Raw genomic sequence first — 24,595 nt, 5'->3', positions numbered from 1 at the left:
TTAAGTACATACCATAATTCAAGTGCACTTGTTCAAAGGTTCACATTGCAACATCTCTTGCTGCTTTCCAAATCATAAATAGAAACAGCTTGTGCTTATCCTCCATACTAGCAAAATTAAAATTGAAAGACACTCTCACAATATTATTAAACAAATTTTTACGTGTGAGATTGCTATGGGAATTCAAGTTTAGTTTTCAGTATTTTCTTAACAGATCTGGAACAAAAATTTATCTTTAAAATAGCTGATTTTTTTTGTTATTATGACCCCTATTTCTCTTCAACTATGATCTTCATAATCCATAAAAATTACAGCTATACTCTGTTCTATGAACTTCATTTTCCCTTCATTGCTGAGTTCCACTGCCCTCAAACTTAGAAAGAATTATTTCCTCATTACCAGTATATCTGAAGCTTTTCTATATTTTCTAATTTTTGTCCATTTCCACCCACTTTAATTTTCAGACATACAGTACAGTAAATTATTGAGCTCAGTAGAAAGTGTTTGGGTTGCATTAGATTCATTCTAGATTTCAGTTGGTTTTATTTTACTGGAGCTTTTGCTGAGTTACTCTTATTTTTTTTTTATTGGTCTTGAGAAGCTTCCAAAGCTTGTGTTATGACTTTTTAAGTGCCACCATTGGGCAGCACCTGAAAGTTAAATACAGAAATACCTATTTGTTTTCCTCTAATCATTCCATCTGGTATCCAAAAGTGAACACGTATAACCCCTCAAGATCTTTAGGCTCTTTCATTCCTTCTCTACATCGTAGACTTCCTGAAATTATCACAATGTTCACGTTTCAGTGCATGCTTCACTTTCAATATCTTGAAGGTACACCACCTTCAATCCATTCATGGTAATACACCACCTTCAATCCATTCATGGTAATACACCACCTTCAATCCATTCATGGTAATACACCACCTTCAATCCATTCATGGTAATACACCACCTTCAATCCATTCATGGTAATACACCACCTTCAATCCATTCATGGTAATACACCACCTTCAATCCATTCATGGTAATACACCACCTTCAATCCATTCATGGTAATACCTTGATTTCAGACAAGAGAATTAAATTCTAATTTAAATTTATAAGCAGTTTTTTTTAAAATGATAAACCTTAACTCTATCTCCTGTATTAAGGTATTGTTATTAGGAACCAAAGAAGTGATGTTGCAAAATAAATACAAAATGCTGTAAAAACATTTTATTTCTGGTGTTTTGACAATTAAGGGCAAGGGCATCAGCTGTTAACAGTTAACTGTGTTCTTCAGCTTCATAACACCATGTTACCCAAGATTCACATTTACTGTGAGCCTCAATGTTAGTGGTTAGATTCATTTTCACGTTTTTATAAATTCACACTGCCATACAAATTTCGCAACGATGCAATGCACGCATAGAAAAAAAAGTGTCCAAATGAATATCTCAACAAGGTTTGTCTCCCTCAATTCTACACAGTGCAAATAAACCCTAGTTTGAAAAACACAACTTAAAAACTCGTGACAAAAGCAAAAAATACATCCAAAAGACAAAATAATATTTAATGGACCATACATTCTAGATTCAGCCCTCCAGATTTAGTGACATTGTCTTAACATTCCTGGATGAACTCTAAAGAATTCTGCTGCAGTTTTGTAAAATTTGGTTTTAACCTCTGCCAATAGAAAGTAAACAAATTGGAATGGATGTGGGTAAAGTTCTAATCCAATCCGATTTCCTTGTTCGACTTCACCAGCTTCTCTGCAAGTTTGAGACTGGAATATGAACAATATGCATTTTTACAAGAGTATAACTGCTATTTGAACTAAAATGCATAATTCTGAAGAAGGTTTTGTGATCTAGGCCATCAGGCCCAAAAGTATGGCACTATTTGACAAGGTTGGTAAGTTCTTTTTAGCAGTTTTCATCTGCATAATTTGTTTGCCACATTCCTGATGGATGTAACCTGTAAAGATTTTAAGGCATATTCAAATAAGTATCTATTTACAAGTTTTACATGGCTTTGCTATAATTCAGCTCAACATAGCTGAAATGTCTGTTGTGCATTAGTGAATCATTTGAAAAACAACCTTTGCTTCAAATTCCCACTTCCAATTCCTCTGACATGACAATAACACCCATTTACATGCAATTCTAGCAAATTAGATACCACAAAACCTGAAGAGAGTCCCTGTTTGTTTTGAGCAAATCCATTAGCTCGTGCTTACTGAAATCCTAATATTCCCATGTTATGCAAGAACATACATCTTGGTTTTATTTCAAATTTATAGATTCATTTTAACCCAACTTGCCTATTGGGAAATGCACAGAATGGAACTCAATCAAATAAGACTCCCGAATGTCTTCACATGAATGGACTGGAAAATCAACTGTTCAGTGGATTTCCGGATGGGCAGGTTAAGTTAAAATAGCTACCTTACACAAGTTATCAAAGCAAATACAAGCTTCAAGAACTCATTTAACAGGTAGCTCACTGAAATCAAAATGATGATCAAGCTCCATTAGTAACCCAAAGAGAAAAGCAAATCAATACACTGGTAGAGATAATAATAAATTATTTGCTCTTTTAAAAGTGGATGTCATCATTTACACTCAGACATCTAGTACATAGCTCAGATTTTCAGTCTTGATAATGAATACAGATCTTCAATTGACTCAGATTAAAAAATATAGACTGTTTTAGGAACATCGTCTGTGAAATTTCTCAGAACTTGAGAAGACCTGTTTTTCTTTAACTGAGCCACTAACAAAATTATAGAATTCAACAGCTAGTGCTCATACTTTTATGATTACTAGGATTTGAAAAAGGGGGTGATATATTTTGTTACTGAGCCCCAACTTCCATGAGCTTCTGTCACCTCACATGAAAAATTGATGTAAAAGACTGAAATAAAAAGGTAAAATTAGTGATTTTTTCCTTCTAATTTCAATATGCTAAGAATCAGAAAGGGATTTTTAAAAAGCTGCGTGGATGAAGACACAGTTTTGGTTTCTAATCTGCACCAAATTAATAACTTTAATGGGTTGCAGCACATACAAAAGGTCAAAACAATACCAAAAAAATGTCCAAAGGTACTACAAATAACTCAACTAAATCTACTTTGTATTTCACTTTACTGTTTCAGTTTACTCTACTTAAATCTTTCCAAACTACAATGCACCAAGTTTTGTCTCAACTAGCAACAGCTTACGCAAATGTAAACAGCAAGTGTATTTGATAAAAATTCAGAAGGTGAAAAACCAAAATTACTAACTGAACTTGGAGGAAGGTCGATAGTTTGGACTCAAAATGTGACTTAATAATATGTGGCCTTGAGCGAGTTACCTCTTCATTTTGTAATTTAAATGACTGAATGGATTAACTTTTCCCAGAGGATCCATAGAAAGAAACTTCCAATGGTACTTGTAATAAAATCCAAAGGCCATATACTAAGTGACAAAGCACAAAAGCATTTTAAATTGATATTAAACTTCATGATTGTTGAAAAGTTGGCTTCAATTCATGCTTTCTGAAATCTGAATATGTAAGACATTAGTGTACCTTCAATTACTCTGAAGGAACATCAAATGAACTGAAATACTTAGTTTGTGTGAACTTCTAAATTCATTTAGTCTGCTAAGTTTATAGAATGCAGCATCTTTCCCGAATTCTTTTAGCTATGCTTTTCCTTTTCTTCTTTCCATTCTTCTCCTTACTATCTTCCATTTTTCTCGCTCTTATTTCCCTCATCAAGTCAAAGAAAACCTTCAAGGAAAGAAATACTTTAGTGTAAGCAGACTATAAACAATTAAAATTAACACTGCAGCTCAAAACACTGAAAACTCTTGGAAGGATGAAGAGATCAAATTGGGAAACATTGGAAATGATTTCATATCCTGCTCTAAATCAAAACATAATTCAATAATCCATCACAATGGATACATGATTAAGATTGTTACTCAAGCATTTTCAACAATTCTTTTTCTTGCTGAAAAACAAAGCAAATATTTTAAAACTAGCAGTGTCAGAATAGCTGCATCCAAACTTTGTTTTGAAAGAGGTATTGGGAGAAGACTCAATGAAGGTTAGTGTTCAGAAGAAGAGCTGATCTGAAATATCTTGAACCATAGAACAATTACAGCACAGAAACAGGCTGCCTCCACCTTCTAGTCTGTGCAAAATATTTTTTTTTCTCCTAGTCCCACTGACCTGAACCCAGCCCATAGCCCTCCATACCTCTCCCATTCACATACCTGTCTAAATTCTTCTTAAATGTTAAAATTGAGCCTGCATTTATACAGTTGGAAGCTTGTTCCACACTTCCACCACTCTATGGGTAGAGAAATTCCTCCTCATGTTCCCGCTAAACTTTTCCCCTTTCACCCTTAACCTATGTTCTTTGGTTTGTATCTCACTTACCCATCTACATTTACTCTGTCTATCCCCCTCATAATTTTAAATACCTCGATCAAAGCTCCCCTCATTCTTCTATGCTCCAGTAAATAAAGTCTTTACCTGTTTAACCTTTCCCTGCTACTCAGTTCCTGAAGTCCGTGCAACATTCTAGTAAATTTTCTCTGCACTCTCCATCTTATTGATATCTTTCCTGTAGTTAGGTGACCAAAACTGCACACAATACTCTAAATTTGGCCTCACCAATTTCTTATACAACTTTAACATAACATCCCAACTCCTCTACTCAATACTTTGATTTATGAAGGCCAATATGCCAACCATATCCACCTGTGATGCCACTTTCAGGGAATTATGTAGTGTCTGTATTCCCAGATCCCTCGGTTCTACCACACTCCTCAGGGCCCTACCATTTACTGTGCATGTCCTTTCTTGGATTGCCATTCTACAATGCAACACCTCACACTTGTCTGCATTAAATTCCATCTGCTATTTTTCAGCCAATTTTACCAGCTGGTCCAGATTCCTTTGCAAGCTTAGAAAACCTTCTTCACTGTCCACAACACCTCCAATCTTAGTGTCATCTGCAAAACTGCTGATCCAATTTACCACATTATCATCCAGATCAATGATATAGATGAAAAACAACAATGGTCCCAGTACCGATCCCTGAGACGCACCACCAATCTGAGAAGCAATCTTCTACCACTACTCTCTGACTTCTCCCATCCAGCTATTGTTGAATCCAGTTCATTACTTCACCACGAATATCTAGCGTCTGAACCTTCCTGACTAACATCCCATGTGGGACCTTGTCAAAAGCCTTACTGAAGTCCATGTAAACCACATCCACAGCTATTCCTTCGTCAACTTTCCTGGTAACCTCCTCGTAAAAGGTACAAGAATTGCATAATGTTAAAACTATTCAGTTATTCCAGCCTGTGTCTACACATCTCATTATTTTTAAACATGACACGGCACTTCCCATCTCAACATCTTATGACTTGGAAGGTAGCCATTTGAATCCATGCCAGTTCTTGGAGAAATCCCATCATGCTCCCATTTAGATTTGCTACCTATTCTCCTTCCATCATTGATCAAATGATTCTGCTACCCCCGAGACAAAGGGAAAATTTGCGGTTTAAAAAAAAACTGATCTCCCAACCAGCATATCCTTGCTTTGTGGAAAGAAACTAGAGCATTTGGAGGAAACCCACAAAGAGGTAAATAAAAGTGTGCAAATTTGATAAAGATAGCACCCTGCCTTAACTTGAAGCCAGATTCCTGGAACTGCAGCAAAGGCACTAATATTGTGCAATTGTGCCCTCTTTCCAAAACAACTTAATAATGCATGGCAGAGTAGAAACAAAAAAAAAATCAAATGCAAATCATTTATGACCCAAGATTAAACAAAACTGATTAAGCATACAAATTTACAAACCATTTTCTTGCAGAGCAGAGGGGAGAAAGAAGAAACGGGCTAAGAAAATTTAGGTACCAAAATCAAGGCATTTAAGATTTAAAGTTTTAACATTCTATAAATGACAGTATGACAGAAATCTTTTACTCTTGTTATTATGTAAACTCCTCCTCAGCAAATGTTTCTGAACTGGATTCTTCCAGCAGTAACTACAATGTCTCAATAGCAAAAGAAAAACCAATCCTAACAAGGCCCATTCAACATTAGTGACTTTCTTTCCTCTTTTCTTCGGCCAAAAAAAGTATAAATCTCACTTTAGGGAGACTTCAAATGGTCAATATGAAATTTTTTTTTGTAATACCAATTATCCTTTCGTTTACGTTGGATATAAAATTGTATCATACATTGGACCTCATTTCCACTATATCCCAGTGATACTGTCTTACTTCCAATGAATTCCCATCAGAAAATACCAGTATTCTGAACAGCAAATTTTAGTCAAAAATTAATTGAAAATATTAATTAAAAATACAAATTAATAAGCTATAATTGGTAACAACCTCAAATTTAACTGAAGTAAAATAATACTCTGGAAATGTTGAATTGATCAGAGAACATCTGTGGAAAGAGAGCATTTTAAAGTCATCAGCCTGAAACTATAGCTCTTCTTCTTCCATGACTGATGCTGCCTGTTCCAAATATTTCCAGTATTTGTTTTATTTCATATTTCCAACATCTATAACAATTTGCTTACAAATTTCACCAAGATGGACACACCTTATCAACATTGGCTCTTGTTTTTGCAGATGTTTCCACGTAATTCACACTCCATTGTTCAGCTCTGCTCTTTGCCTCATCTACTGACACTTTTCGTTTGTCTTCCAAATCTGATTTATTGCCAACCAGCAGAAAGGGAACATTTTCATCCTCTTTCACTCGGAGAATCTGCTCCCTGGGGGAAAAAAAGCCCAAATTGAGTCTTTCAAATTATGCTTCAGATTAATCCATGGAAGCATTTTTATTTTGTGGCAAAATGGACCAGACTACAGGATTCATATGAAAATGTAAAGATACTGCAGCATGTCTGTTTGTTTAGCAATAGTGCATTCAACAGAAATCTTTCCTAATGTTAAAGCTATGTTTTAATATGAGGCTCACAATAGCACAACATTAAAAGATAATTAAATATCTGAAATAATCTAGATAGATACAATCTGTATCAAGTATCAACTAAATCTTCTCCTTTATCATAAACTCCCCTTTAAACATCTAAGTGAGAAATTGAATCTAGTCAGAAATTTTTGTGGGCTTATGTTGACTTGGAGAGACTAGAATCACAACTCATTTTAGAATAACTATTATTACAAATTGTATTATTCTTAATAAACTGTATGAAACTTGCTACAATTCCTTTTAGATGCCAATGAAATTTTTTAATGTAGCTTTGAAGTTCAAAATTGCAAACAACTCAAAAGGTTAAAAAAAACCCTGCATTTGCTCCATTATTCAAGGTACACACTTCTCTATAATATTTGACCCACAGTGGTAGGTAGCGGAAAATGATGAAATAGTTGTTACATCATTTAGTGTTCTGCCATTCTGTGATATGTTAATTCCTTCTTGTAGTTCAATGCTCTTATCCCTTGAGAAAACTTTGTTTTCTTAATATAGACTGGAATATTTTAGCCCAGAATAGAATCACAGAACATTACAGCACTGAAACAGGGCCCTTCAGCCATTCCAGTCTGCGCCACACCATTTTTGTCTAGTTTGTTTTTCTTTGAAATATATCTGTGGAAAAATCAAATGTGATTAAACAGCAAAAAAAAACAATGTTATTATTTAAACAGAAGCTCAATACTAATGATCAGAAGTTAGAATGCAATTCAAGAAATAAAGGTAGAGAGTAATTTAATATTTTGCAAATAAGGTTGTGAATACAAATTATTTCAAATAACAAATGGATGTATTCTCTTACTATTTGCTCAATTACTAGGCTCATCCAAGTAACTTATGACAAAATCTTTTAGGATAAGAAATAATCAAACTTTAAAAAAAATAAAAACCTTGCATGCAAATGTTGAATAAAAAAAGCTTTTCAGTAACTTATTATTTTACATCCAGAATACACAATTTGGACTATTAAACAAATTAATTTGCCATCACAAAATATATAACACTGAATTCTTGAAGATATTAAACTCCAAGGATCAAAGTGCTGTGTTCTCATTCTTGTAGAGATTAAAAAAATAGAAATGCAAATAATTGTGGTTGGGGGGGGGGGGGGGAGAGGAAAAAACTAAGAATATTGTTTTCCTTGTTCAAGGTTACTCCCATCTCAGGTTAACATCTTCATAAAATTAGTAAAAACACCTAGTACAATAGATTTGGTTATGAAATACATTCATTCCGAGTGATTTATGAAATGCACCTGAAGTCAGCAGTAGCTGCAAAAGATTCTTGTTCAGTGATGGAAAAGACACAGAGAAAGCCTTCACCACTGCGAAAATAATTATCTCTGATTGCAGCATAATCTTCTTGGCCTGCAGTATCCAGGATGTCTATCTGCACTTCTTCACCATCCAGCACCACTTTCTTCCGATAACTGTCTGCTTTTGTTGGTTCATAATCTTCAACAAACTAAAATAAATATCACAAACAGTAATTCAACTCAAAACATCATCTATGATCTTCATGATTCTGTATATTTTTATAAGATCACCAATCAACTTCCTACACTCCAGGGATTAAAGTAAAGTCTATCCAAAGTTTTCCTTTTAGCTCATGCCCTCCAATTCCAGCAACACTCATGAATCGTTTTTGCAAACTTTCTAGTTGAATGACATTCTTCCTGTAGCACGGCGACTAGAACTACACGGAGTATTCAAAATGTGGTCTTGTAACGTGGTATCCCAAATCCTGTATTCAATAAATGAAACCAGGTATTCAAACACCTTCTTCACCACTTTGTGTCCCTACATTCAGGAAACTATGCGCCTGTACCTCTAGATATCTGTGTTCTATAATGTTCTCCAGGGCCCCAGCTATTACTAGGCAAGCCCTGCTTTGGTTTGACTTACCAAAATGCAACATACTGCACTCAGAGGATTGCATATTATTTGCAGGACACATCTGCATGAGGACAATTAGCATTAAACAGGATGTAGGACACTAGAAAATAGAACTCTTTCAGGATTGAAGGGCATTGAATGAGTGTCTATTTGGGTATGCGCTAAAAATGTAGTATTATGTGATAACAATGGAACTTTAACACCACAACATTGTCAGAGATTTGCAGTGTTATGATCAAACAATGAAAATTGTGACTTTAGTCTGAATACCTAAAGAATATGATATAACAGACAATTTAAAAGATAGTGACAAGGAGAAAGATACAAAAGAAGTTAGGACCTAGTTATGAGTAGCAGCATGAGAATTTGGCCATACGTTTGACCAATAATAGCAATCTGCAGAATGAAGCAAGAAAGAAGATGGGTGCAGTATAGGAAAGACACCGCAAAATAGTTGAAACTCGCACAAAGTTTGTGTGATTGCTCGGAAGAAGGAAAATTAACAAATTGGTTTGGCCCCACTGCTGTGGATGTTGCACTCAGTTGGTGCAGATAGAAGTCACCATCTATGGGCCTGCTGCAAAAGTGTTCTGTTACAATACATTGGGAGTGGAAATAGACAAATGGCTGAGAATGGAAATAACTACAAAAATATAACAAAAAATATTAAATTTAAAAACAATATACAAGTGACCATGAAGATGTTGGTTGTCCTAATAACTCACTGAGTTTATCAACAATATTTTAGGTAAGAAAATCTAATATCTTTAAATAGTTTACTCCAACCCCTACATCACACATGTCAAACTCTGGCCCGCGGGCCAGATATAATTATATTTGGCCCGCAAGATCATTTCAAAAATGTATTAGAGGTGGCCCGCTGGCCGCCGCGCCAGTATAGTGCATGCACAGTAATACAACAAATCCCAGAATGCATTGGCGTCAGCCTGCTAATCGCCCCCACCTCCTCTGTTTACGTTGCAGGGTCTCACCGTGGACTCTGGTTTTGGGGCCTGGCCGGTGTCAAGGGAAGCCAAGGCCGCTTCCCAGCACCCGGAACCGGAGGCCTCGGGCCTGACCTCGCCAGGACCGTTGCCCACTTCCCCTCCCTGCCGCAGGTCGATCTGCGACTCACGGTGACGGGGCCGCTGATCCGCCGAGATGCCGCCCTGCAGCGAGAGCTGATGCCCCCGCATTGTCGTTGTCCAACCCGATCGCCCGCAAACCCCGCCCTCCCGCACACAGGCCTGAGTAAGTATTATGAACTTTAAAACGGTCTTCCAATAGTTCCAATAGTCACAGTGATAAATATATTCCTGGTTAAAAATGGTCCTGCACCTGGATACAAGCTCATTAGGCATAAAACTTGAAAAGTGTGTAAATCAAAGGATATCTGTACCAATGGAAAAAGGGCATGGCAAATAACCCTGCTAGAGTTCATGCCCACAATCAGTCACCCATTTGATTGTTTCAGGAATCATGTTATTCTCCCACATTCTCAATAGCCCTCAGATTTTACTATTCGACAGCGCACTAGCAACATTTGACAAATCCTCTATAGAGAAATATTATTTATTGAATATTTTATTTCTCATTTGTTAATGCTTCTGGAAAGAGTTTATCCAAAACTATTATTAAACATTTATTTTAATAAGAAAAAGTTTAACATTACATATGTTGAAAGAAGAGAAAACATGCAGGTGTTGTTGAAAATTTTCAATAAATATTTAGTTCGGCCCTCGACTTAGTCCAAGTTTTTAATTTTGGCCCTCCGTGAATTTGAGTTTGATACCCCTGCCCTACATGAACATGATTAATACTGGTTGCCCTCGAGTCCCTTAGCCAGGCAATCACCTGTATTGAGAACAAGGCCTATACTGAAGTCGGTTTAATCCCACTATGATCTCTGCCGTGTTGCATTTTCTCAGAGCAAATGGGAATATCCAATAGACGTAGCTGTCCCCACATTCTAAGAAATAATTATATGGGATCACAACTAAAAAACTGGCATACAAATCTGATCATTCAGTTCTTCTGGTGCAATGGTTCCATCATCTTCTTTTTTTCTTCTTTGGCTTGGCTTCGCGGACGAAGATTTATGGAGGGGGTAAAAAGTCCACGTCAGCTGCAGGCTCGTTTGTGGCTGACAAGTCCGATGCGGGACAGGCAGACACGATTGCAGCGGTTGCAGGGGAAAATTGGTTGGTTGGGGTTGGGTGTTGGGTTTTTCCTCCTTTGCCTTTTGTCAGTGAGGTGGGCTCTGCGGTCTTCTTCAAAGGAGGTTGCTGCCCGCCAAACTGTGAGGCGCCAAGATGCACGGTTTGAGGCGTTATCAGCCCACTGGCGGTGGTCATATTAAGTATGTTAACACACATCTTTATTGTAGATCCTTTCAGACTCGAGAGCATTACACAAATTAAATTTTATTTTGACCAATATCCATGGGTAGTTTCAAGACTGGAAAGTGAACTGACCATTTCTATCCATGAATGCTGCTGACCTGCTGAATTCCTCCAGTAATTCCTTATCAGCTCAGGATTCCAGCATCTGCAGCATTTATGTTTTCCTGCGCAAATTTTAAATGTTCTCTTTTTTTTTAATTAATGAAAATGTAATGTCCAAAAGACAATCCTTCAAAACCTTAGTGAAAATACAATAATTGAAAATAACTTATTAGATAAAATAGTGCACAGTAGAAATATTCTTACCTCATCATACATGAATTGCAGTGTTAGAGCAGATTTTCCCACACCTCCACTCCCAACCATAATTACTTTGTGGAGCGCCAAGGAATTCTGACCTTTAGTCTTGTTTGCAGCCATATTATGAATGTAGATATTTCATCAAATGTAAAATCTGATAGATAAATTTCCACCTAAACAGGAATTAAAAGCAAATTTGGAATAGCAGGCACTAGAGGTTAAAATCAATGTTGTTCCATTGTTGATTTGATAAAGCAATTACAGCAATATTAGAAACACTCGAAACATATGAAGTATGAGGCAACAACGAGGATAGCCATGACCATGAGAAAGTTGGAGTTTTTAGCCTTGCAGAGATAACTTTGAAAATACAAGTGACAAAGAGCAACACAGTGGTGCATCTAATCGAGCCGTTGCCTTACAGCACCAGAGACCTTGGTTCAGAAATGACGTCAGGTGCTGTGTTAAGTTTGGACTTTCTGTGATCCTCCCATGTTCCAAAGACGTGCAAATTAGGTGATTAATTGACCTCTGTAAATTCCTGACATTGTATAAATGAGTGACAGAATCTTGGGAGTGATGAGGGTGTTGAGGTTGGTGAAGAAGAAAATGGCATTAATAGAGGATTGGTATAAAAAGGTCGTTGATAGTTAGCCGACTGGTTTTCATGCAGAACAATAATATGACTAAAAACAGAAATGGAATGAAGAGCACAGTAATGTTATAAACAAGGTTTAGAACATGCTCAACAAATCAAGTAGTACTTCGGCAACCATAGTTGCTCAGTTAAGTATAATCAAGAACAAAAATCAGATTTTTGGATAAAAGGGGGATTGGTACATGGGAGTAGGTGGATATGAAAGTAGATGCAGCACAGAATCGTGATCTTTTGAATAGGAGAGCAGATTTGAAGGGCTGTATGGCTCTCTGTTTCTATTCTGTATTCTTATACCACCTACCGAAAGCAGGTTGCCTATTTTTGTCAGATACAGTACAAGAGCCTTCATATTAATTAGGCATATTAAAATAACATTTAGCTAGTTAAAAGTAATGAAGATAGAATGGCCATTCAGGTAATATAATGAGGATAAAATCTATGTAATCATTTGAAAATTGGTATCAGGGAACAAGAAATAGATGAGTTTATTTTCCAATGCAGAAACACCGGTGTGGAGGCAAGTCGGGTTGTGCTGAGGGCCTGACCGCAGCACTGGTGTGGAGGTGATTTGGGTTAAGCTAAGGGTGCAAGGATGAAGAGCCTGTCGATGCCATTCCCCACTAGGGTGACTCTCCCAAAGTGTCTCCCTATCACTGCCTAGTAAGAGTCTATAACTTCTTTAGTATTAATTATATTAATTAGCATTTATCTGTAAATTTATGGGGGGGGGGGGGTGTTAATTATAGTGGTGGCACGGTTAACATAGTGGTTAGTACAACACTGTTACAGCACCTGCAACCGGGGATTGATTTTACATTTTGTAAGTTATGGGAATTATTTGATTAAAGTGAACTTTACATAATTAAAGTCAACAATACCTATTTTTTTTCAAATTACATTTTGCACTGTCTTTTGTCTTTTAAATGTAGGTGTATTAGTTATACATTGTAAGAGTGAGCCTCAATCAACCAGAAAACTCACATTTCTGGCATCTGCAATCCCCGTAGGTGTCGGATACTGGGATTTTACTGTATTTTGTTCTCTATTTCCCCAATGTGGCCAACTTTCATTGGATGTAGTTGGGGGAATGGCGGGAATCAAACTTCAGAAAGTAGACAACTGTGCAAAACATGCAAATTATGATGTACATGTATACGTACACACAGACAAATGAAAATAATATAAAACATTCAGCAATTAAGAAAGGTTGTAATTCTTTAGATTAAGTAAATCAAGATCAGCAAAATTTAAATGACAAAATTTGAAGTGTATTCAACTTAACATTTACTAAATTTAAATAGACATTTAAATCAGATAAAGGTTCCTGGAAATGTCACATTTAAGCCACTGCCATCTGTCTATGGACAAATAGTATTCAAATAGCGATATCTCAAGAAAATTCACTCGGCAGAAAGCTAAACTGCTATTTCTTTTCATTTCATTATTTTATCCTGCAGCCCCTTTATTGAGTATTTCCATTATTTCCATTAATCCCACAGGGACACCACTGTCAGCTAAAAGATACTCCATGGCTGCATTTTCCAAACTGGGTTCTGTGGAAAGGCATAGGGGTTTCGTAGAAGAAATGACAGGGAGTAATAACAATGTGCACAGGTGAAACTGGTGACTGTGGGCCAGAATTGGTGCTGGACCATTGCCAGGGTGACACGCATGGTGAATTCTGGGATCTGGCAGTGGCAGCATGAAGATTTGCAGCGAGTATGAGGAGGGGGCTCCAAAATACCAGTATCCAGCCAGTCACCTACAGTAAGTGAACAATGGGAGGGATGAGCAGCCAGAGGTGTCTGGTGTGGTGAAGACAGCCCAGGCCACAGCAGGGAACGAAGGATGCCAGGGGTAGCCCATGTCTGTGGCAGAACAAGGTCAGGGGTGGGGGGGGGGGGACAAATTACTAAAGCTCAGCCTAGGTCCCAGGTGGTAGTTAATCTGCTACTGGTGAGTTTATTTACTTTCTTCCTATGCTTGTGTATGTACCAGGTCTTTTAAACTGTAAATGACGATTGGGGTTTCATGATTTCCAAGAGTTCCCCAAAAACGTTTTGTGTGCTAGAAAGTTTGGAAAACACTACTCTATGGGATTATGCACAAAGATTTAATGGAGTGAAAATGATATCACACATGAACTTTAAAGAATGGATAGGGAAGAGCAAAATCATGCTGGAACTTGAGCAAACAATTCAAGAGCAGATGGAACTCTATAGTGATAGTCAATTAGAAATGATCAGATAACAGAGTCACAAGGTTTTCACACCTTTTTCCCCCAATTGGACTTTGCACACCACACAGTATCTGAACAGCAGAATAAGCAGGAATAAAATTGCATTGAGCTGTGCAAAAATTACTGCTTACAATATAATTCTTTACAGCCTTCCAGTCTTAATTACCTTATGTCCTATCTTTATCGTACTAAAATGGCTGCATTTCTAAATTTACCAAAAGCAGATGTTTGTGTCAAATTATTAGTGCATAGCCATATTCATCTCTAGCTTGATAAGAATGAAGAAATTAGAGACTTTCTACTGGAAAGAAGTAGAAAATGTAAGTCTGAAATGCACCGTGATTGAAGTAAAAACACAATGCTGGATAAACTCAACAGGTTAAACAGTGTACTTAATATAGCAAAGACACAAAACATTTCGGGCTTGAGCCTTTCATCAACGTATGGAAAAATGTCGGCAGGCCCCCAAACAAAATGATGGGGGGGGGGAGGGGTAGGGGGAGGAGCACGAACCCAAAGATAGGAGGCAATAGATGGATAAGGAGGGAGGGAACAGCAGTAAGCTGGGGAAGGAGGGATAGCTTTGTGAAGAGAAAGGGAAGGGGGTGGAGAACTAAGGGAAAGAAAACAAAGGAAAGGAAGGGAGAATGGAGAGTAGATTAACAGAAACTGGAGAAATGTTAATGCCATCCGGTTAGAGAATGCCCAGAAGAAAATTGTTTTGTTCCTCCAATTTACAGGTGGTCTTGGCAGGTTGGTACATGAGGCCATTGACGGAATGCAAGTATGGGAATGGGACACAGAATTGAAATGGTTGGCCACTGGGAGATCCCTGTCTCTGATACATGCAGACAGAGGGAAGGTCCTCAGCAAAGTAATCTCTCAGACTGCGCCAAGTCTCTCCAAGGTAGGGAAGGCCATGATGCCATATATCATTCCTGTTGCTTCACTTGAAAGGACTGTTAGGAGCCCCCAGTTGTGGTGAGGGAGGAGGTATGGGTGCAAGCATGGCATTTGCCTTCTACTATGTATACAAAATGTTTTTTCACATGCAGTCCTTATTCACAATACCACAATTAAAAAAATATTAGAAACTTTAGTGTCAAGAACACAACACAAAAATGGAGAAGTTTACAATGATTGAACAGTCCAGAAATGATGAATAATCTTGGACCTGATCACCATTTCTCTTTTCACAGACACTGCCTGACCAGAGTGATCCAATTTTTAAATATTTTAATTTCAACTTGTACATATTCCATTTTCCTGACAAGTAGCAATTTACACAGATTTTTTTCACTAGGCCTATTACATCAATACTCTGGGTACAGATGGAGGTCAGAGGCTGGATATCCCACAACAAACAACTATTTTTTGAATCCCAAAACCTTTCAACCATTCAGCAGGTGCACAACAGAATCCTCTTCACTTAACAGAGTATCTGCTGCACAAATAGTCCTGAAAACCCCTGCACCACGCAGAACAAAGCAGCTGGCCTGGCTGCCACTGCACCCAGCTCCAATTGGCCCTGGCTGCAGAGATGCAAAGTACAAAATGTACTGGAGTTACTCCCCAAAAAACATCTCCCAAACATGTGTCCACTACAGCATGGAAATGAGAGTGGAATAGATGCATGGAAAACACCATCACCTGCTGACTGCCCTTCAAGACTTACACCAACGTAACTTAGTCTAAATCAGACAAGTTCTTTATCAAACAGCATTGTGGGAGTACCTTCACTGCAAGAAGTTCAGCAATTCAAGGTGGTTCAACATCACTGTCAAGGGTGATTCAGGATGGCGTGAAAGCTTTGCCTTGCCAGCAAAACACACTTCCTTAGAATACGAAAGTTCCTGATAGTTTAGTTGGTTGAGGAAGAGCCCACAAAAGATGAATTCCAGTTCACAAGCCAATTAGCACTAGAGTCTAAAGTGAAATAGCCTTGCTTTACTTAACCTAACAAGTCACTTGGGCACTTTCCACAAAAATCACTGACCCAAACGCACTGAAGCAAGTGTCTTTAGATAAAGCACAGAAACAACAGGGAAACATTAGAAGTCTATCTGAAGCTTTTGATAGTTTAACCTCGTTGAGCTTCTGCAGCATTTCTGACTGGTTAAAATCTCTAGTCTGACACATTGCCACCTGGATTTTTTTTAAATAAACTTCTTTCAGGCAAAAAATGCACTATAAAACTAGTCTTGTCAATACCAAGCACTATTCAATGACAAAATATTCAAGAACATTTGTAGGAGAGAAAGCTAATGCACCCCACCCCCCCCACCCCATGCCTGCTTCACTGTACAATGAACTGATGGCTGATCTTTTACCTCAGTGTCACTTTCTTGCACTAACTCCAAATATTTTGGTACCTTTAATAAGCAAAGATCAATCATTTTTCACATCCCTTTTGTCAGGACAATTAAATAACTATTGGGCACATTGTCCATCAGTTATTGGGCTCAAGTAGCCACAAAACAAAAAGATGTACAAATGGTTCAAATAATATACCAATTGCATCATGTGAGATCTGCACACAAATTTTTTTGACAATTGTATTTCCATGATCCTTGTTCCAATTACTAGGGCAGACAAAATGGATGAGAATTTTCAAAATTAAAGTGTTGGAATGAGCTCCACCAGCAAACAAGTTCAAGTTTATTATAGGACTGAATAGAACCCGACAAAGTAGCTTTTTTTTTCCCCTGGGCCACAGTGCACAAACATACACACAGTACACAAAATTTAATCACATTTATACATATAAAACTTTAAATTACGTACAAATATTTTGGGATTATTTACTTGATTACAAAATACTGTTCATCAATCTTACACAGCCAGCAGAAAGAAGCTTGGCAGTTCCGAATTTGATGCTTCTGCACCTCCTTCTTGACGGTGGTGGGCAAAGACCCTGTGCGCTGCATGGAAAGGGTCTTCCATAAATTCTCTGAGGTATTTCAGCAATACGCCCGGTAAATGTCTTCAAAAACAGTTAAGGGAGAGCCCAGTGATCTTCTCAGCCGTTTTGATCCTCTGAATTTACTACGGGTCCAATGCTTCGCAACGACCACACCATGCAGGATACTCGCAATTGTGCTCCAGTCAAATGTTGTCAAGATAGGGGCCGTAGCCTTTCCTTCCTCAATCTCCTGAGGAAGTGCAGGCTCTGCGGCACCTCCCTGACTAATGAGGTGGCGCGAGTCTGCAATAAAAGTTCTGGCATTCAACCCTATGTGTTCAGCGATTCATATTGACATACTAACTGTTACAAATTAGAGTTGAGTATTTTTGTTCAATGCACGACGTTGAACAGAGGGAAATTTGTGGGCAGGTCTTGCTGGAGGGAAACTCGAGTTGAGTATTTTTGTTCAATGCACAACGTTGAACAGAGGGAAATTTATGGGCAGGTCTTGCTGGAGGGAAACTCGAGTTGAGTATTTTTGTTCAATGCACAACGTTGAACAGAGGGAAATTTATGGGCAGGTCTTGCTGGAGGGAAAACTCGAGTTGAGTATTTTTGTTCAATGCACGACGTTGAACAGAGGAAAATTTGTTGGCAGGTCTTGCTGGAGGGAAAACTCGAGTTGAGTATTTTTGTTCAATGCACGACGTTGAACAGAGGAAAATTTGTGGGCAGGTCTTGCTGGAGGGAAAACTCGAGTTGAGTATTTTTGTTCAATGCACGACGTTGAACAGAGGAAAATTTGTTGGCAGGTCTTGCTGGAGGGAAAACTCGAGTTGAGTATTTTTGTTCAATGCACGATGTTGAACAGAGGGAAATTTGTTGGCAGGTCTTGCTGGAGGGAAAACTCGAGTTGAGTATTTTTGTTCAATGCACAACGTTGAACAGAGGGAAATTTGTGGGCAGGTCTTGCTGGAGGGAAAACTCGAGTTGAGTATTTTTGTTCAATGCACGACGTTGAACAGAGGAAAATTTGTTGGCAGGTCTTGCTGGAGGGAAAACTCGAGTTGAGTATTTTTGTTCAATGCACGACGTTGAACAGAGGAAAATTTGTGGGCAGGTCTTGCTGGAGGGAAAACTCGAGTTGAGTATTTTTGTTCAATGCACGACGTTGAACAGAGGAAAATTTGTTGGCAGGTCTTGCTGGAGGGAAAACTCGAGTTGAGTATTTTTGTTCAATGCACGATGTTGAACAGAGGAAAATTTGTGGGCAGGTCTTGCTGGAGGCATGCATCAAAGTTGGATCAGACTGAATATCTTTATGGCAATTTGATTCTTGGCTGAGATCGTTATGAGGGGAAGAAGCATGGGATTCCTGTACAGTCAGTCAGCAATCATGATCAAAGAGGTGAGAGGAACGGGGGTGGGAGGAAACTTCTCCGCCCAATCCTAATGGAGAACGAAACAAAGGATGTTTGACCAGAAGGGACAAATAGAAAGCAAACATGAAATCCACATGGGTCTAATGGGTTTTAAAAACAAATGCGTGTCATTCTATTGTTACAGGGAGCCGGAGTTTAATTCCTAATATTTGCAAAATATTTTTACACCGAAACGCAAGTAACGCCGTTCCGCTGACACCACCCAACCAATAATCACCAGGCTCTTCCACAAAACGCCGATGCGGTGACGCATTTGCAGCTCCCCAGAGCCTGGCTTCATTTTAGGGTGTGGTGGTAAATGGAACTGGCCATCGGGCAACAATCCTGACTTCCGCACACCGCCATCCCAAACAAGGAGCAGCGTCCTCTCATCAGCTTTACGGCCATGTCACCAGGTTGACAAATAAAATAGAGTGAAACAAGAATCTCGCTTCCACAAAGTTCGGCAGAAGCAAAACCAGTTCGGGATCAAATCAACAATGGCTTGACATCCTAAACCATCTGAACGGTCGAGTTAAACGTCTCTCCCCCCTCCCCCCCCAGCTTTCTGCACTGCAAAATATACCGGGAGAAATCAGCTTTTGTTTTAATGTTCAGCAATATGGAGAAGAGTATGGGATGTGAACAGACTTGCTGACATGTTTCTGCACGTTGCTGAATGCTGCCTCGTCGTGTTGAACTGTCGGGCTTTTCCTAATCAAACATTCCTATCAGCCAAATACTCCAGCATCATTTCAGAGCATCACAGAAGAAACTGATAACTTCACCGTCTCGTTCCAGTACTCTGAAGAGTTATATTATTGTGTGTTGTCCTCAATCTACCTGTTGCAGATCTACGAATTGGTGGAGACAGTTGCAGAGTCCTCAGGGAGACTCAAGTTCTCATTTCACAGGGAGGGCACACTCTCCACAGCAATGTGGGGACGAAATCGATGGATCAGATCGACAGTTCAAGACTGAACATCCAAGGGCCATCAGAACTGTTTTACATGATCTGTAACATCATCGCCCAATCCATCCCAACCACCACCATTATCATTAACCTAACAAGACTGGTTCAATGTGTGTGGAAGAACATACCAGGTACAGCAAAAGGGGGATATTTAATTGAACCAGACATGTCAATCTAATAATAAACGAAAGGTTTCATTCATGCTCAATGGAAGCAATCAAGATAACAATTTCCACAACCAACAAATCAGAATAAAGTTCTGCAGAAGCTGCAACATTCAATTGTGAATTGAATGGCAGCCACTATTGCCTCATAATCCTGGAATACCCAAACAAGAGTGCAGAAGCAGCTTCATTTTAGCAGTTCAGTCGGCTGCTAAAGCACAGCCTTCTCAAGGGGAATTAGGAATGGGCAAAAAATGTTCATGTTGCTAGCAACAAGCAAAAAAAAACTTCATCTTATATTGAATGAGAGAATAGTAGTTTTTACTTCAGCCATAGTGTTTGCAGACTATTGTGTTTTACTTCATGAGAATAGTATTGGCTTGGAGACCAAAATAATTCAAATAATAAGGGGCAACACAGTTAGCATAGCAGTTAGTGCAACACTGTTACAGTACCAGCAATTGGGATCGGGATTAGAATCCTGCTTTGTCTGTAAGGAGTTTGTACCTTCTCTCCTGCATGGATTAACCCAGGGCTCCTGTTTCTTTCCACCATTTGAAATGTACCAGGAATAGGTCAAATGGGTGTAATTGGGCAGCACAGGGCTTGTGGGCCGAAAGGGCCTGTCACCATGCTGTATGTCTAAATTTAAAATTTTAATGATTTTTTTTAAATATCAAAATTTGGTAGCGATTTCCACTCATAACAATTTGTGTCTGTGAAGACTGGTACAAATTCATTAATTTCGATCAAATATTATAATTTAAAACAATGTCAAATGCATTCTCCTACCTCTAACTTTTTATTCAGTCTTCTTTCTGCTCATACCTTGATGAAGGAGCTTAGCTCAAAAGATTCGATTATATCTTTGCTTCCTATGGACGCTGCGTGACCTGCTAAATTTCTCCAGCACTTTTATGAATTAAACCACAGCACCTGCAGACTTTCTTGTTTAACTCCGTCAAATTAACACAATTTTATTTAAAATTTACCATATTGTAAGGAAATTTCCAGACATTCTTTTAAATTGAGAATTAATTAAAGGCATTGAGATGGTGACATCATTGGAATCAGAAGGAATAAGACATTAATATGAAAAGTCTGTATTTACTTACTATCTTTAAAAATATATAAATTATAGTGATGGATATTTTAAAATATAAAAGTGAACTCCTTGGAAATTAAGTAAAGGAGCAGAATATCTTATTAATGCTGCTGGAATTAATTATCCATCTATTCTGACTCTACTGGTTTCTCCTAATCTTGGAGATTGTTTTCCCTTCTAAGTATTTCTAAATCCCTTTTCAAAATATTATTGATTCACTTTTTCCACTTTCAAGCATTGCATTCAAGATATAACTCATTAGTTTTTTTGTCTTCCTCGACTATTTTGCACCTGCAATTACTGGTCATTTTGCCAAAGGAAAGAATTTTGCACCATTAAAAGCCTTAATGATTTTGAGTAATTCTGCCCAAAACTATTTTGGTAAATCTTCATTGAAGACCTCAACATCCAGTTTTACTGGTAAGTTTAAAAAAAATTCCATCAAGATTTCTCAAAAGAAAATAACTTATTTACAATAATCTTTGTTAAGTTACTTAGATGTTGCCCAAATCAAACCAAATGAGTTAACTTGAACATAGAATTCAGGTTAACAATCCAGTGTACAATTAAGTCATCTTAGTACAAGCCTCCAATGCAAACACGCTATTTAAAAAAAAAATCTAGCAAAGTGTTCTGTTGCTACCTTACCCAATACTCACTAAGCAATTCCCAAAAAAATAATCTTTCATCTTAGTTACTGATAATGAGAACAAAGCATATCAAGTCAGATGTTCTTTAAACTAGTCAAGCCTTACAGACTGAATGAAGACTATTTTGAATATCAGAAGCTTCAGAAAATACTTTGTGCTCTTCAAAATTATTGCCATAATATTCACTGACTTTGCTTCAGTTACTCCTTTATCAATTCTCATCTATTATGTACGGTTTGACAACTTGAAAATACTCCTGGTTGGCCTCCTCCATTTCCTCTGCAAAACTGAGATGATCTAAAGCACCAGTTTCATGTCCCAATTTGTACCAAGACCATTCATTCCAAAATGTGTCCAGTTCCTCACCCACAACAGATCGGTTAAGCAAATCCCTCTCCTTAAGTCTGCAATCTCCCCAAGCTCTATAATGCCAGTATGCAACTTCATTTCTGGCCTCCCAATCACCTTCAAAGAAATGACTCAATTGTTGATGTGTTCTACATTAACAAATCTCTGGAACATTCTCTAAACCTACCCACCTTTCCTCCTTTGACACTTTTTAAAATTTAATTCTTAAACTGGCTTATTGGTCATCTAGCTCATTAATTTTAACAACTCTATACACCACTGAATATGCTATATAAATTCTATTAAAACATTATATTTTTAGTGCTCTTCATAACATAGACCCCAAAACATTTTACAACCTCTTAAAAAATTACAGTAAGATTCAAAATAATTTGCAGAGAATTTAAAGAATAAAGTGTGTGGGGGGGGGGGGGGGGAAGTCTTGAAACTAGTAACACCTCACTGATTGAAGCTCCATTCAATTTAAGAGATTCAGGCTGCATAGCGACCCTGAAGCAATTGGCCAACATCAACTACTACCGCACATTGAGGTACACCAGAAAGAGAAACAGAAAAAAAGAGAGCGAGTGTGTTGCGGCCAGGGGCAAGGTGGGCCAGCCATGTCACGAAAGGAGAGTGGACCGGGATTACAGACGAGGTGAGGGGAGGGATAGAGCCGCTTTGAAGACGAGGTGAGGGGGGGGAATAGAGGGTGGGTGTGGACCGGGATTGAAGACGAGGTGAGGGGAGGGATAGAGCCGCTTTGAAGACGAGGTGAGGGGGGAATAGAGGGGTGTGGACCGGGATTTAAGACGAGGTGAGGGGAGGGATAGAGCCAGTTTGAAGACGAGGTGAGGGGGGAAATAGAGGGTGGGTGTGGACCGGGATTGAAGACGAGGTGAGGGGAGGGATAGAGCCGCTTTGAAGACGAGGTGAGGGGGGAAATAGAGGGTGGGTGTGGACCGGGATTGAAGACGAGGTGAGAGGAGGGATAGAGCCAGTTTGAAGACGAGGTGAGGGGGGAAATAGAGGGTGGGTGTGGACCGGGATTGAAGACGAGGTGAGAGGAGGGATAGAGCCAGTTTGAAGACGAGGTGAGGGGGGAAATAGAGGGTGGGTGTGGACCGGGATTGAAGACGAGGTGAGAGGAGGGATAGAGCCAGTTTGAAGACGAGGTGAGGGGGGAATAGAGGGTGGGTGTGGACCGGGATTGAAGACGAGGTGAGGGGAGGGATAGAGCCGCTTTGAAGACGAGGTGAGGGGGGAATAGAGGGGTGTGGACCGGGATTTAAGACGAGGTGAGGGGAGGGATAGAGCCAGTTTGAAGACGAGGTGAGGGGGTAAATAGAGGGTGGGTGTGGACCGGGATTGAAGACGAGGAGAGGGGAGGGATAGAGCCAGTTTGAAGACGAGGTGAGGGGGGAAATAGAGGGTGGATGTGGACCGGGATTGAAGACGAGGAGAGGGGAGGGATAGAGCCAGTTTGAAGACGAGGTGAGGGGGGAAATAGAGGGTGGGTGTGGACCGGGATTTAAGACGAGGAGAGAGCCGGCAGGGGGATCGAGAGCCGGCAGCGCATGACAGAGGATGGAGTTGCTGATGTACCGTGGGCAGGGTTGGTGTTCCGGGCTAGAGTCCGGGATCGGTCCGCATCTACAACCACCAACCGTTTCTGCACAGACCCTGTCGCCCATCAACTGCGATTGGGATGACGGGTTTCACTCACTCACCGATCGCTGCACTGAACCACCACAACACCCCGCTGTCCTCGACTACCACCCACCCACCCACCAGCACCACCACCACCACCAGGCCGCTGGGTTAACGGCGTGAAAGGGAGCGGCGACTGAACGTCAAACAGGATTCGAGTGGCTGAACTGAGACGCAGGCGGAAATCACAAAGACGGTGACGTCACGAACAAGGAGACAACATGACGACTTCCGCAATAGTGTTCTTCCCCATGGGGAAGGGCTCATGGTTCAGGGAGGGTCTTCTGGGGGCAATTGGGTGGAGACAAACCTGATTGCTGTGCTTTGGGGCTGGGGAAAGAATAATTGTTTTCACTATTTGAAACAAAATGCATTTATGTAATGCTTTAATATTGTAAAATTTACTGCGCTGTTTTGTAGTATCGATAAAGAAGAGAGTAGGCGTGAAGTTATTAGACGTGCAAAACCAAACTGAGCCAAACAAATTTAAAGAAACCCCAAAAGAAGGAAAAATATTTCGAGAGTGAATGCCACACTCGTCGGAAACGATGAAATTGGAGGTGATAAAGACTGAGTAGGAAGGACAAAAAATATTTTGGAGGATTATTTCGGAGACGGGGGGGGTGGAGAGATTGACTTCTGATTTTTACTCAGTGGAGAACCAATGTGAATGAGAAAACACTGGTGAATGGAATTCTAGCAGGGTGGAAGAGTTTTGGATTATCGAGAGAGGTCTCCCCTGTGACCTTCCCCTCCCTGAGATGGAGTACTCGTCCCTCAGGCAGAGGCCACACCTTCGTCCCTGTCCGCCCACACCTGAAT

At 39.2% G+C, this 24,595-nt stretch overlaps 1 protein-coding gene across 6 annotated transcripts; it reads right to left on the bottom strand.

The window, feature by feature from the left end:
* Positions 1-1,203: 1,203 nt before the first annotated feature.
* LOC138755187 (ras-related protein Ral-A) lies at positions 1,204-23,864 on the bottom strand. Of its 6 annotated transcripts, none has more exons than XM_069920659.1 (6): positions 23,669-23,852; positions 13,240-13,377; positions 11,607-11,773; positions 8,259-8,467; positions 6,605-6,779; positions 1,204-3,759 (listed from the first exon to the last, which is right to left on the bottom strand). In XM_069920659.1, exons 3-6 carry the CDS (start codon positions 11,718-11,720, stop codon positions 3,637-3,639), a joined length of 621 nt encoding a protein of 206 aa, XP_069776760.1. In that variant the 5' UTR covers positions 11,721-11,773; positions 13,240-13,377; positions 23,669-23,852; the 3' UTR covers positions 1,204-3,636. The 6 variants fall into 6 exon arrangements, with proteins under 6 accessions (XP_069776760.1, XP_069776762.1, XP_069776761.1 ...); XM_069920661.1 differs by having other exon boundaries at positions 23,794-23,816; XM_069920660.1 differs by lacking the exon at positions 23,669-23,852 and adding an exon at positions 20,753-20,916.
* Between the last annotated feature and the right edge of the window lie 731 nt (positions 23,865-24,595).

The sequence above is a fragment of the Narcine bancroftii genome, chromosome 2 (genome assembly GCF_036971445.1).
Source record: "Narcine bancroftii isolate sNarBan1 chromosome 2, sNarBan1.hap1, whole genome shotgun sequence".
NCBI classification, from domain to species: domain Eukaryota; kingdom Metazoa; phylum Chordata; class Chondrichthyes; order Torpediniformes; family Narcinidae; genus Narcine; species Narcine bancroftii.
This window is presented reverse-complemented; position numbering and strand designations above follow the sequence as displayed.